Source organism: Terrapene carolina, unplaced genomic scaffold, assembly GCF_002925995.2.
Source record: "Terrapene carolina triunguis isolate 2854851 unplaced genomic scaffold, T_m_triunguis-2.0 Scaffold250, whole genome shotgun sequence".
NCBI classification, from domain to species: Eukaryota; Metazoa; Chordata; order Testudines; family Emydidae; genus Terrapene; species Terrapene triunguis.
The window spans coordinates 2,142,866-2,156,023 of record NW_020664601.1 but is presented as its reverse complement, the minus strand read 5'-3'; the positions used below and the strand labels follow the sequence as shown (position 1 = coordinate 2,156,023).

Sequence of the window (13,158 nt, the reverse complement as noted above, 5' to 3'; positions counted from 1 at the left end):
AACAAAAAGTAGACGTTAGTTCTGGTGCAGAGGATAGTTTGTTGGAGCGGTGCTTGACTCCACCTGCGCCAGAGCTGACTGATCAAGGGCCGCTCAGTGGCTCAGGTGAAAAACAGCATCCCCCTGATCCAAGTCACCTTCCGTGCCCTGGGCCTGTTGATAAACAAGCAAAGGTTGACTCTTGTCCCTGTCCAGAGAATAGTTTATTAGGGTTGTGCTCGATTAGACTCTGGCCAGAGCCCTCCTCCTGAAGTCTCTGTTCCAGATAATGTCAGCTTTGATGTCGAAGGTCAAGGCTCACCTGGTCACGACAGCCTGGTTTTGCCTCAGACTTTTGGGAAACATGGCTGTGTGCAATTACATGGTGCAGCATGCAAGGCTACGCCTCAGGCCCATTCAGGCTTGGCTGGCCTCTGTGTACTTACTGAACTGTCACTACTTGGATTCCTGTTCCGGTCCTTGCCTCCCTTGACTGGTGTAAGGATCTCATATCAAGCGACCACAGGCATTCCCTTTGTCACCCCCCAGCCTTCAGTATCCCTAATTTCTGATGCATCTGATCTAGGTTAGGGGGGTCACCTTGAGCACCTCAGGACCTGTGATCCCAGGAGAGCTCTCCCCGCACACAAACGCCAGAGAGCTCAGAGTGGTCCACTTATCTTGTCGAGTGTTCCTACCGTAGATCACAGGCAAAGTTGTACGAATGCTCACGGACAACATGGCAGCCATGTTTTACATCAACAGACGGAGGAGCATGCTTCTCTACCCTGTGCCAGGAAGTCATTCGCCTATGGAACTTGTGTGAAACAGTTCACCTCGAAGCTCCCCATCTTCTGGGAGCCCGGAATGCTCTGGCAGATCATCTCATCAGGTCTTTCTCTTCAGACCATAAATGGGCCTTTCACCAACCTAGATCCATCTTCCATAGGTAGGGGTCTCCCCATGTAGACCTGTTCGTAACCAGGCAGAACAGGAAATGTCAGCAGTTTTGCTCACTACATGGTCACAGCCTGGGCTCTCTTTCAGATGCCTTCTTACTTCCATGGGCAGAGCTCCTGTTCTATGCGTTTCCTCCCATTCCTGTGGTACACAGGGTCCTTCTGAAAGTCAAGCGAGACAAAGCCAGGGTCATCCTAATAGCCACTACTTGGCCGTCACAACATTTGTTTGGTATGCTGCTGGACCTGGCAGTAGCACCCACACTTCCACTTTTGTCCCGCCCAGACCTGATCTCGCAAGATCACAGCTGTTTACTCCTCTTGAACCTCAGGGCCCTCCACCTGACCATGTGAATGTGCCATGGTTGATCCCAGCAGAACAGACCTGTTCAGAACAAGTCTGCCAGGTCTTCCTAGGTAATGGGTAACTGTCTACTAAAGCGACTTACCTAGCCAAGTGGAAACATTTCTGTGTGGTCTTCCCAACGAGGTCTCTCTCCGACTTGGTTGCCCCTTCGGTCTGTGCTGGAATACCTGCTCCATCTGAAACAGGGACTAGCTTTTTCATCGATCACAGTGCATCTAAGAGCAATCTCAGCCTTCCACCCTTTGATGGACAGTATGTCAATCTTCTCTCATGAAATGTCCATCCTCTTCCTGAAGGGATTGGAAAGATTTTATCCTCAGATTTGCAAACTGATTCCACCTAAACCTGGTCTTATCAAGACTCATGGGCCTCCCCTTTGAGCCACTGGCATCGTTCCCGCTCTTGTATCTCTCCTGGAAGGTTGGCTTCCTGATACCAATTACTTTGGCCAGGAGGGTCTCAGAAATCAGGACCCTTACGTCAGAACATCCGTATATGGTGTTCTTTAAGGACAAGATTCAACTGCGTCCCCACCCAGCGTTCCTTCCAAAGGTGGTCTCATAGTTTCATAGTAATTGGGCTATTTCCTGCCAGTTTTCTTCCTGAAACCGCACAGGAATGCAGAGGAGTGGCGTCTCCACTAGCTGGATGTTAGACGCGGCCCTGGCCTTCTACGTGGAGAGGACCAAACTGGTCTGTAAACTATGCAGCACTTTTGTGTCAGTAGAAGACAGGATGAAAGGCCTATCGATTTCCACCCAGAGAATTTAATCCTGGATCACTCCCTGTATGTGCACGTGCTACAAGCAGGTGGGCAGTCCAACCTCTTGCCATCTTGACCGTCCGTTCGACCAGGGCTCAGGCTTCATCAGCAGCATTTCTGGCCCATGTCCCGGTCCAAGACCTCTGCAGATCAGCGACCTGGTCGTCAGTTCATACCTTCTCCATCCACTACGCTATCACCCAGCAGGCCAAGGATGATGCCAAGTTTGGCAGAGCAGTGTTGCAGTCTGCATGTCCATGAACTCTGAACCTATCTCCTCAGGCACTGCTTGTCACCTAATGTGAAATGGACATGAGCAAGCACTCGAAGAAGAAAAAACTATTACTAACCTTTCCATAACACTTGTTCTTCAAGATGTGTTCCTCATGTCCGTTCCACAACCTCCTGCCCCCCTGTCGGAGCTAGCTGGCAAGAAGGAACTGAGAAGGTGTGGGACTGTTAGGCCCCTTTATGCTGGCGCATGAGCTCACGGCACCAGAGGATGCTAATTGCCTTGATAGATACCACTGAGGGGAAAAATCTTCAGCAATGGTGAACGTGGCGTGCGCACACCTAATGTGGAATGGACATGAGCCACACATCTTGAAGAACAGTGGTTACAGAAAGGTTAGTAACTTTTTTTATTCAGAAACCAGTTTAATGAAAGCTAAAAAGTATATTTTAGCCTGTTTAACGCACAGACTATAAGCCTTTTTCTGAGCCACTTATAGTTTGGCTATTCATTAGTGATCAACTACCTCTGTAATGTATTGGCATTCATATTTTCAACTGTTTGACTTTGTTTAATGGAGCAAAATAGAGAAAAAGCAATTGCACTAAAGTGCAACAAAATATCCTTTCCTTTCTTTGGAAAGGAGCATGCTTTGGTATGACATACCAAAATAAAGCAGAAATAAGTGGTCCAGAAGAAGGATGTATCATGGGGGGCGAGACAAAGCTTCCATATACACTGTGGAAAAGATTGGGAAAGCTCACTTTAGAGAGATGCTTAAGAGGATATGACGTCTATAAAAAGACAGAGGAGAAAAGGTAGATCATTTGTAGATCACCAGGGACATCTGGTGAAATTGAAAGGCTACAGATATATTAAAAAAGTGCATTTTTCATAAGGAAACCTGCAGAACTCATTGTTCTAAGATTATAATTGTGGTCAAGAGCATAGAATTTGAAGGATAATGAGAATATCCATATTTGTAGTAGGTAGGTAGGTAGCATGCTTTCTTAGAAAGGAGATAAAATCTCCATTCAGGGCACAACTGAACCACTAAATGACGGGGACACTTCTTCCTTAATCCCTGTTTGCTGTTTATTGCATAACTGTCCACTATGAGGTTTTTGCCTTCCTTGGAAGCAGCTGGTATTGACCACTGTCAGACAGTTTATCTGAGTACACAAACCACTGGTCTGATCTGGTATCGCAATTCCTAAATTCCTGTGCAAGTATGTTGGCATTTATATGACAGCAGTAGGGACCATTCTACTTTTACAGCATTCTCTTCAGTAAAACAAACATAATTATTCTGAAGTCTGCAGCTAAGGTTTATTTCTCTCTTCTGACTTTAGAAAATTTACCACGATAATTATTAATTTTCTTGCCTGGATAAATACAAAAACTGCTTAACTAGACACATGGGACTTGAATAGTTAGAGCTTGATAAAGTGTGTTCTAAATCACTGTTCTCTCCGGTAAATGTCCGTTGTGGGCCTGAATGCAGTTCCTTTTGTGTCCATAATGCCACTAAGTTTGTATACTCCATATCTTTTTATTTCCCCCAGCCTAATTGTCTTCTAATTGTTCCCAGTCCATAGTGCTAGAAAATAAGTGTTAACGTATGGAACTAAAACTTGCTGTCCCACAACATAATGTCATGCTACTACTGCCAAATTGGTCATACAAGATTCTTACCACATTTTCTGTTTGTGGATAAATAACACCGAGCTGACTTGAAATAAATGTGTACTTTTAAAAAAAAATTGTTCCCATGGACTTTTTTTTGTCTAGAAAAGTGTTATGAAGACAACATGGGGCGTATTGGATCCACCTGTGGGAAACACGCGCTTAAATGTGATTAGGTTGATATCCAGCCTTCTACAGACTAACACAAACAATGTGAACTTGGAACTTATGGAGTTGAACAGCATAGGAGTTATATTGGTAAGAATAATTTACTTACACTGTTAAAAGCTCTACACTACCCTCTTCATTTTTATAAAATCACAGAAATTAGATGGCAAAGTCCTGTTAAGATATCACAATGTCTATTCGTTTTGTCAGTGCAGATTGTGCCCTAGAGTGTTCTGCAGTAAGCCATGTGATGAGGCTTTCACCACTTTCCTTGTGAGACTATTCCACCATCTGGATTTTGTTAAACTTTCTTCCTGATGGTAACTGAGAATTTTCCTCAGCTCTGCTTAATCGTTTACTCTTTAGACCTCTATACAGTACATGGCTTTTCGTACTCCTTGGTGTTTACACTCTACAGACAGATCTAGATTGCTACCTTATCTTTGCTATCTCCCCATGCTCAAATTCTTTCAGCCAACCTACGTAAACTTACTTTGCTTTTATTCTTTCTTCCTGAGTCATTCCTTAATTTTTTTGTTTTTAATTCCTTTTAAATGTGTCAACTGTATATAGTGCATTAAGTACAGGCCCATCAGTGACATTAAGGACTGGTTATCTCCCTGGTCTGAAGTGGTACCTCTCTGTATGCTGCCGTTTAAAACCTGTGGTGGTTTTGCCACTGTATTGCACTTGAAAACCTGTATCTAGTTGGCGATCTTCTTGCCACATAGATTTTCCCACTGAATGTGTATTTTTGCCTTATGTTCTAGCATGCATTTTTTCCAGATTGCCTTTTATTTCCTACTTATGCTTCAACCTTTTTATTGCCATTATTTTTGTCCTCCTTGGCTTTGCATACACCTCTATTTTATATAATCTTAATTTGGTATGCTGTTTGTATAATACGTTGTATTAGTGTAGGGTGTAAAATAAAACTAGGTCTAAGCCATTTAAACGTTCTTCATATTCTGCAGTGGATGCCATTTTAAAATGATTTTACAAATGCAAAGTTTACTATGGTATTCCCTATACTTAGAATGGGAAATGGGAAATACCATAAATCTCATGGTAGGCTTAATTACTGTGAGTAGTAACCATCCAGTTTTAATAGCACCTTCTTAAGGAAGACTGTTGCTATTTCCTAAAGACATTTTGAATGATACATTGTCACAGTTCAGGGCAACTGCATCTGTATTTCCTCTCTCTGGTCCCTTGAGGACACCCACTCTAGGCTTCCTCAGCAGTCACATCTCTTGGGCAGAGACCCAGGTCTCCACTCCCTCCTGATTAGGGTTTTTCCAGGCTGCACAGTCCCCTTCTTACATTGTGTGATATTCCCAGCAAGCAGCGTTTGCACTTAGCTGTTTATATCATTTGGAGAGAAAGCAAAGTGCCCACACAACCCTATCTAAGCAAGCACACTTATTCTTAAGGTGAAAGTATTACAGAAAAAAATATTAAACAATAAAAACCTACATGCATGCTAATAAGCTTACCAGAGATCACCCCAACCAACCTTGGGCTCGGGTAGGTGTCAGTTCTTCAAAACCCACAACTGAGTTTTTTCTCCATGGTTACAAGGTCAGAACTGTCTCAGATTCAGAACCACCATGAATAGTTTGGTCTTTCCTTTATTCAGCTTGGGTCTTTGATCTTCAGGTTCCAGGAACCAGGTAATCAACAATATTGTCTCCTCAGGGGGTAGCTTCAAAAATCTGGGTTTTTGCATAACTGGATGTGGGAAATTTACATTCACGTCTCCCTAGAAATTCCCAGGACAACCACTTAACACGGTATGTCCTAAAAGTCCATTCTTATCTGGCACATAGTTTAATACGGTCATTTAAAGTTCATAACACTTGCCAGGATTCACATAACATTCTCTTTCCCCTTTCCCCCAGCCCCAGGCTATAAACAATACATATTGGGGAGACTACAATGGGTCATATTGGAAGGTGAACTGTTAGGCTGGAGGGAGGTTACCAGTGGAGTTCCTCAGGGATCAGTCTTGGGACCAATCTTATTTAACATTTTTATTAATGACCTTGGCACAAAAAGTGGGAGTGTGCTAATAAAATTTGCAGATGACACAAAGTTGAGAGGTATTGCCAGTACAGAGGAGGACTGGAATATCCTACAAAAAGATTTGGATTTCCTTAAAAACTGGACTAATAGAAATGGAATGAAATTTAATAGTGCAAAGTCATGCATTTAGGGACTAACAATAACAGTTTTTGCTCTAAGCTGGGGACTTATCAGTTGAAGCGGCAGAGGAGAAAGACCCGGATGTATAGGTTGATCACAGGATAAGGCTGGTAAGCCTAATTGGTTGAAACTGTAGTACAGAACAGAATTATCAGACACCTAGATGAATACAATTTTGTTGGGGAAGAGTCAACATGGTTTTTGTAAAGGGAAATCATGCTTCACCCATCTATTAGAATTCTTTGAGGAGGTTAACAAGCATGTGGACACGGGTGATCCAGTGAATATAGTGTACTTAGATTTTCAGAAAGCCTTTGACAAGGTTCCTCATCAAAGGCTCTTAAGCAAAGTAAGGTGTCATGGGATAAGAGGGAAGGTCCTCTATGGATCAGTAACTGGTTAAAAGATAGGAAACAAATGGTAGGAATAAATGGTCAGTTTTCAGAATGGAGAGAGGTAAATAGCGGTATTGCCCAGGAGTCTGTACTGGGACCAATCCTGTTCAACTTATTCATAAATGATCTGGAAAAAGGGGTAAACAGTTATGTGGCAAAATTTGCAGATAACTATTTTGAGTAGTTGGGTAAGTCCAAAGCAGATTGTGAAGAGTTACAAAAGGATCTCACAAAACTGGGTGACTGGGCAACAAAATGGCAGATGAAATTCAGTGTTGTTAAATGCAAAGTAATGCACATTGGAAAACATAATCCCAACTATACATATAAAATTATGGGGTCTAAATTAGCTGTTACCACTCAAGAAAGAGATCTTGGAGTCATTGTGGATAGTTCACTGAAAACATCTATTCAGTGTGCAGTGGCAGTCAAAAAAAGCTAAAAGAATGTTGGGAATCATTAGGAAAGGGATAGATAAGACAGAAAATACCATATTGCCTCCATATAAACCCACTTCTTGAATACTGCATGTAGATTGGTTACCCCATCTCAAAGATGTATTGGAATTGGAAAAGGTACAGAAAAGGGCAATAAAAATAAGGGATATGGATCAGCTTCCCTCTGAGGAGAGATGAATAAGACTGGAACTCTTCAGCTTGGAAGAGAGATGACTAGGGGGGGATATGATAGAAGTGTATGAAATCATGACTGGTGTGGAGAAAGTAAATAAGAAAGTGTTATTTACTCCTCATAAGACAAGAACTAGGGGTCACCAAATGAAATTAATTGGCAGCAGGTTTAAAACAAACAAAAAGAAGTATTTCTTCATACAATGCAGTGTCAGCCTGTGGAACTCTTTGCCAGAGGCCTGTTGTGAAGGCCAAGACTATAACAGTGTTCAAAAAAAGAACTAGATAAATTCATGGAGGATATGTCTATCAATGACTATTAGCCACGATGAGCAGGGATGGTGTCCCTAGCCTTTGTTTGCCAGAAGCTGGGAATGGGTGATGGGATGGATCACCTGATTACCTCTCTGTTCATTTCCTCTGAAACATCTGGCATTGGCCACTGTTGGCAGACAGGATACTGAGCTAGATAGACCATTGCTCTGACCCAATATGGCTGCTTTTATGTTCTTACGATGACTGTGAGCCACCAATGAGCTGCAGCCGTGAAAAAGTAATGCAGTCCTAGGATCCATCAGGCGAGGTATTTCCAGTAGACACAGGGAAGTGTTAATACCATTATACAAAGCATTGGTGAGACCTCATCCGGAATACTGTGTGCAATTTTGGTCTCCCGTGTTTAAGAAAGATGAATTCAAACTGGAACAGGTGCAGAGAAGGGCTAGTAGGATGATCTGAGGAATGGAAAACCTACCTCATGAGAGGAGCCTCAACAAGCTTGGCTGAGGGGAGATATGATTGCTCTCTATATATACTTCAGAGGGATAAACACCAGGGAGGGAGAGGAGTTATTTAAGCTAAGCGCCAGTGTGGACCTGACAAAAATGGATATAAACTGGCCATCAACAAGTTTAGGCTTGAAATTAGACCAAGGTTTCTAACTGTCAGAGAAGTAAAGTTCTGGAGCAGCCTTCCAAGGGGAGTAGTGGGGGCAAAAAAACTGACTGATGTCCAGACTGAGCTTGATACATTTATGGAGGGGATGGTATGATGAGACTGCCTACAATGGCATGTAGCCGATCTGTGACTGCTAGTAACAAACATCTCCAATGGCTGGTGATGGGATACTAGACGGGGAGGGCTCTGAGTTACTACAGAGATTTCTTTCCCAGGTGGGTGTCTGGTGGGTCTTACCCACATACTCAGGGTCTAACTGATCGCCATATTTGGGGTCGAGAAGGAATTTTGTCCTGGGTCGATTGGTAGACCCTGGGGGTGTTTTGTCTTCCTCTGCGTCATGGGCCACAGGTTGCTTGTAGATTTAAAATAATGTAAATAGTGGATTCTCTGTAACTTCAAGTCTTTAAATCATGATTTGAAGACTTCAGTAACTCAGCCAGAGGTAGGGGTCTATTACCGGAGCGGGTGGGTGAGGTTCTGTGGTCTGCAGTATGCCGGAGATCAGACTAGATGATCATGATGGTCCCTTCTGGCCTTAAAGTCTGAGTACCTTTGGGACTCCAAGTTACTTAATTTTAATTAAATAATGTTTTTCAGGTATATTACAGGAAGTTGCCATGTCTGTCACACATAATGGCATTGCTAAATTTTATTAAAAAATCTCAGATCATTGAGTATTTCTAAGAACTCTCTCATAATTCTGAATGTTGCCAGTGACAGTTGCCGAATTTCTTGTTTCCATATAAGAAACATAATTGATCTAAATCAGAGAGATCGAAAAATTAACATTTAAATGTATATTTTTTCACTATGTGCCTTTGTGTAGCCAGTACTTGAACATAAAAATATTAAAGTATTGTAGGGAATGAAGGGTAGGATTGGAAGTATGGACATCTGGGTTGTCTTTCTGACTCAACTCTTGTCCCTCTATTTCCCTATCTATAAATTGACCAGTACTGATCTACATCATATGGCAACTATGGGTTGTAAAATTGCTATTTAGGTGCCAAATGTGTTTCTAAAACAATAAATTGCTATCTAAGCCATATACGAAATTTTAAAATATTTAAGAGATTGCCAGTTACTGTCTGACTTTCTAGAACTACACTGCTGCTTGTTGTGTTCAGTGAAAAAAACCCAGTATGTGTAATCAAATCCTTTTGAATTTGTCTTGCAGGATATGTTCTTTAAATACACATGGAATAACTTCTTGCATACTCAAGTAGAAATCTGTATTGCATTGATTCTTGCAAGTCCCCTTGAGAGCACAGAAAATGGCACAATTACAGATCAGGACTCCATTGGGGACAGTCTCTTACTGAAACATGTAAGTTGTGCTTTTGTGGACATTTTGACATTGTAAGCCTTGTTCTTAACTATTGTAGCTGTTTCTCTTTCTAGTGGAAATAAAACCGTGTCTTATTAAATAGAGGCATGGAATAAAAAAAAAGATTTAGTGACAGTTCACTACCCATGTTGAAGGCATGGTTTTGTTGATGCATGGTAGATTGCTCTCCAGCCTGCTAGGAGCTGGGAGGGCTGCAGCAGTAGCTCATCCATCCCTAGGATGAGACTGTTGTGTGGGACAACTAGTGTCTTGGGTCTGTCTGAAGAGGAATCCCTTTAACTTAAGAGTAGATTTGACTAGCTCTGAAGAGAATCCTTTCTGGTTTGCTGGGAGTCTTGTAAACGTTGTATGATTTGGGACCCAAAGTTAGGGTAATCTGGACGTTCTGGACTATTAATTTTGTCATTCATGAAAATAAATTTTCTGAATATAGCTCATAGTTCACTTAGGGACAGATTTTCAAAAAATTTCCGTACTCAGCAGATTGTGTTGAGAACAAAGGGACCTGAACACTCACTTAGGTGCCTAAATAGGAGTTGTAGGGTGCTGATCTCAAGAATTTTTGTCTTTAATATAGTGAAAAGGGCTTAATGCACTTTGAGTTTTGTTTTGTGAACATAAAAACACATTATGTGATCTAATAGTTTTCTGCCTGAAACTAATTGCTACTTCTATTTGAAATTATCTTAATATATGATACTTTATACTTAAGCTTCTAGAAACACTAAGCAAACACTTTTTTTTAATAGCTTTTTCTTAAGTGCCAATTAGTGGAACGAGTACTTGAAGCATGGGAAATGAATGAGAAGAAACAGTGAGTAACAAAGCCTTTACTCCTTTCCCAGAAATTGAAGTGCTACATTAGATTTGATGTAACATACGAGTGCGTGATCAGTTTAGAATTGAGTCTACTACAGTAAAAGCTTTGTTATCCAGCATGTTGGGGGAATGAGGAGGGGGTGTTGGTAAGTCAAAAATTCCAGTTAATTAAGAGGGAGAGTGTTTGTTTGGGTGCGGGAGGGGGCTCAGAGCTGGAGGTTGGGGGGCAGGAGGGGGTGTGGGCTGCTGGATCGGGGCGGCGCTCACCTCTGGCAGCTCCCCACAAGCGGTGACATCCCTTCCGCTCCTAGGAAGAGGCGTGCCTCTGCCTGCAGGCACTGCCCCCGCAGCTCCAATTGGCCGCATTTCCCGACCAATGGGAGCTGCGGAGCCAGTGCTCAGGGTGGGGCGGAGGCAGTGCACAGAGCTGCCTAGCCTCTGTCTAGGAGCGACAGGGACATGGGCGGCTCCCTGCAAGTGGCAACAAAGTGAGCACCGCCCTCTGACTCCCCAACCCCCTGCCCTGAGCCCCCTCCCACAGCCCGAGCCACGCAACCTCTCCCACACTCCGAACCCCTCGTGGCCGTTCCTCCACCTAGGAACAGCAGGGACATGTCGCCCCTTCCGGGGAGCCACGCGGTGTCAGGTAGGGAGCTTGCCGGCCTCGTGCCAACCCGACTATAAATCAGACTTTCAATGAAGATCAGAAATGCTGGTTTATAGAGCTTTCCAGTTGGTAAAGTGCTGGATAACACAGCTTTTACTGTAATGTGTTCTTCCCCACCTCACCTTAAAACAAATTTTACAAGAGGCATAAACAAACATGGAATATGTTGAACATGCTTTTCTCCTTTTTTCAGTAGGTGTGAGGTGTAATTATCTTTTGTACATGAATAAAAATGCAAGTTAAGCTGGTAAAATAACTTGGGCAAGCAGGGCCGACTCCAGCATTTCTGCGGCCCCAAGCGCCCAAAAAAAAAAAAAAAAAAAAAACGCCGCGACCGGCGGCGGTGGCAGTTCGGCGGCAGGTCCTTCGCTCCTAGAGGGAGTGAGGGACCTACCGCCCCCAAATTGCCGCATGTGCCGCCCCAAGCACCTGCTTGTTAAGCTGGTGCCTGACGCCGGCCCTGTGGGCAAGGAAGCACACTGACACTTGGACTAGAGCTTCTGTTGGCCTTTAAGTTTCTGATTTCAATTCCTTGCACTTTTCTTCCCCTGGCAATGTTGATCCTTCCCAGACTGAACCTGTTGGTCCAATAAGTATAGGGTTTTGAAATTCCTAACGGATCCTGGTGTGAGCCCTTGGTCCAACTCTGGTCCATCAGACCCTCCTGTACATCAGGAAGAGGTACTGAGAAGTGCCATCCCTGGCACTGTGACCTCCAGATCTGGGGTTCACAGGAGTAGAGCGAAGGATTCCTCCAGGCTCTCATCCAAAAAGAGGACCTGTTCTCCAACCACTTTCAAGTTGAGTGAGAGGCCATGCCCTGGTACAGGAGTGTTAGGATCTCACAAGGAGAATGCTACCATTCTCCCAGCTCTGATGGACAAAAGCACTCTGAAACCAGCACTATGTGTAGGGGTGGGGCAATCCCTGGTATGGGCAAGAGAAAAACAAAAGTGGGTACCTCCTACACAGACACGCAATTGTAATGAGTCATTGGTACCAAAGACTGCAATGAGACTGATGCTGGCGGCGCCATGAAAAGAAGGGAGCCCATCCCACTCCCTTGAGTCTAGGGCTAGGTATGCTGCCCAGAGGAAATGGCCATCTTCACTAACCTGGAATCCCCACTCCTGTCAGAACAGATCCTGAGCAGGGACATCTCCGCACCATTGGTCCAGGGCATGCAGGAAAGGGAGTGTCGCTCACTGATACCATCTACCAGATGGGGGGTAAGGATCCAAGGATCAACGGCACTGCCCATGGATTTTGAATCTGCTACCTTTATCTGATGAGTTGAGTGTTAGGGGGCAAGTGCCATCACTGAGACAAGGGGTCAATCCAGACAGAGGATCCAGAGTATCTTGGGCATAGTCTGTATCTCATAAGAGCGATTGTGCACCTCAGAACTAATGGTACCCTACTCCATGGAGACCACCCCAGTTCCCTTTTGTCTCCTCACATTAGCCTTACTGGAATCCATACATGCGACATCCTGAATTCTTACAGTACCACAGGGAATCCAGACAGCCCTCCCTTTGCAGAGAAGATCCTGAACCTCAAAAACTAATGGAGGGAAGAGGAGGGAACCACCAGCTCAAACGGGGTTGGAATCTTCAAGCGCAGGCGAGGTGGTTGCACCAACCTCATCATTACCACCTGTTGACTACAGACAATTTAAAGACCAACTGAGGAGGACAACTGACAGACCTTTCCACATGTTCCACTTTTACCTCAGGTTCTGAGGAATGTGAAGCAACAGGGAGTATCGATGTTGATTTGCTCCCAGATGGCCCAGACAATTCTGGTTTCCCAGCATTCACCAGATATCAGCATGCCCATGCATCCATATTCAGCTCTTCCCAGACCTGTTGACCAAGGACAGAGGCAAGATCAGACATCCCACTCCAGCATCCCTCCACCTGATAGCCTGGTATTTGGATGGGCAACAAACCTAGAAAAGGCATGTTCAGAAGCACTACAA

At 43.8% G+C, this 13,158-nt stretch overlaps 1 protein-coding gene across 1 annotated transcript in view; it reads left to right on the top strand.

Moving 5' to 3' along the window:
- The window catches only part of PPP6R3 (protein phosphatase 6 regulatory subunit 3), a 94,893-nt gene that overhangs the window by 69,664 nt on the left and 12,071 nt on the right, over positions 1-13,158 (top strand). Inside the window, exons 11-13 of the mRNA XM_029912835.1 lie at positions 4,092-4,244; positions 9,521-9,670; positions 10,441-10,505. Coding sequence (XP_029768695.1) covers positions 4,092-4,244; positions 9,521-9,670; positions 10,441-10,505 — 368 coding nt within the window. The remainder of the gene's footprint in view (positions 1-4,091; positions 4,245-9,520; positions 9,671-10,440; positions 10,506-13,158) is intronic.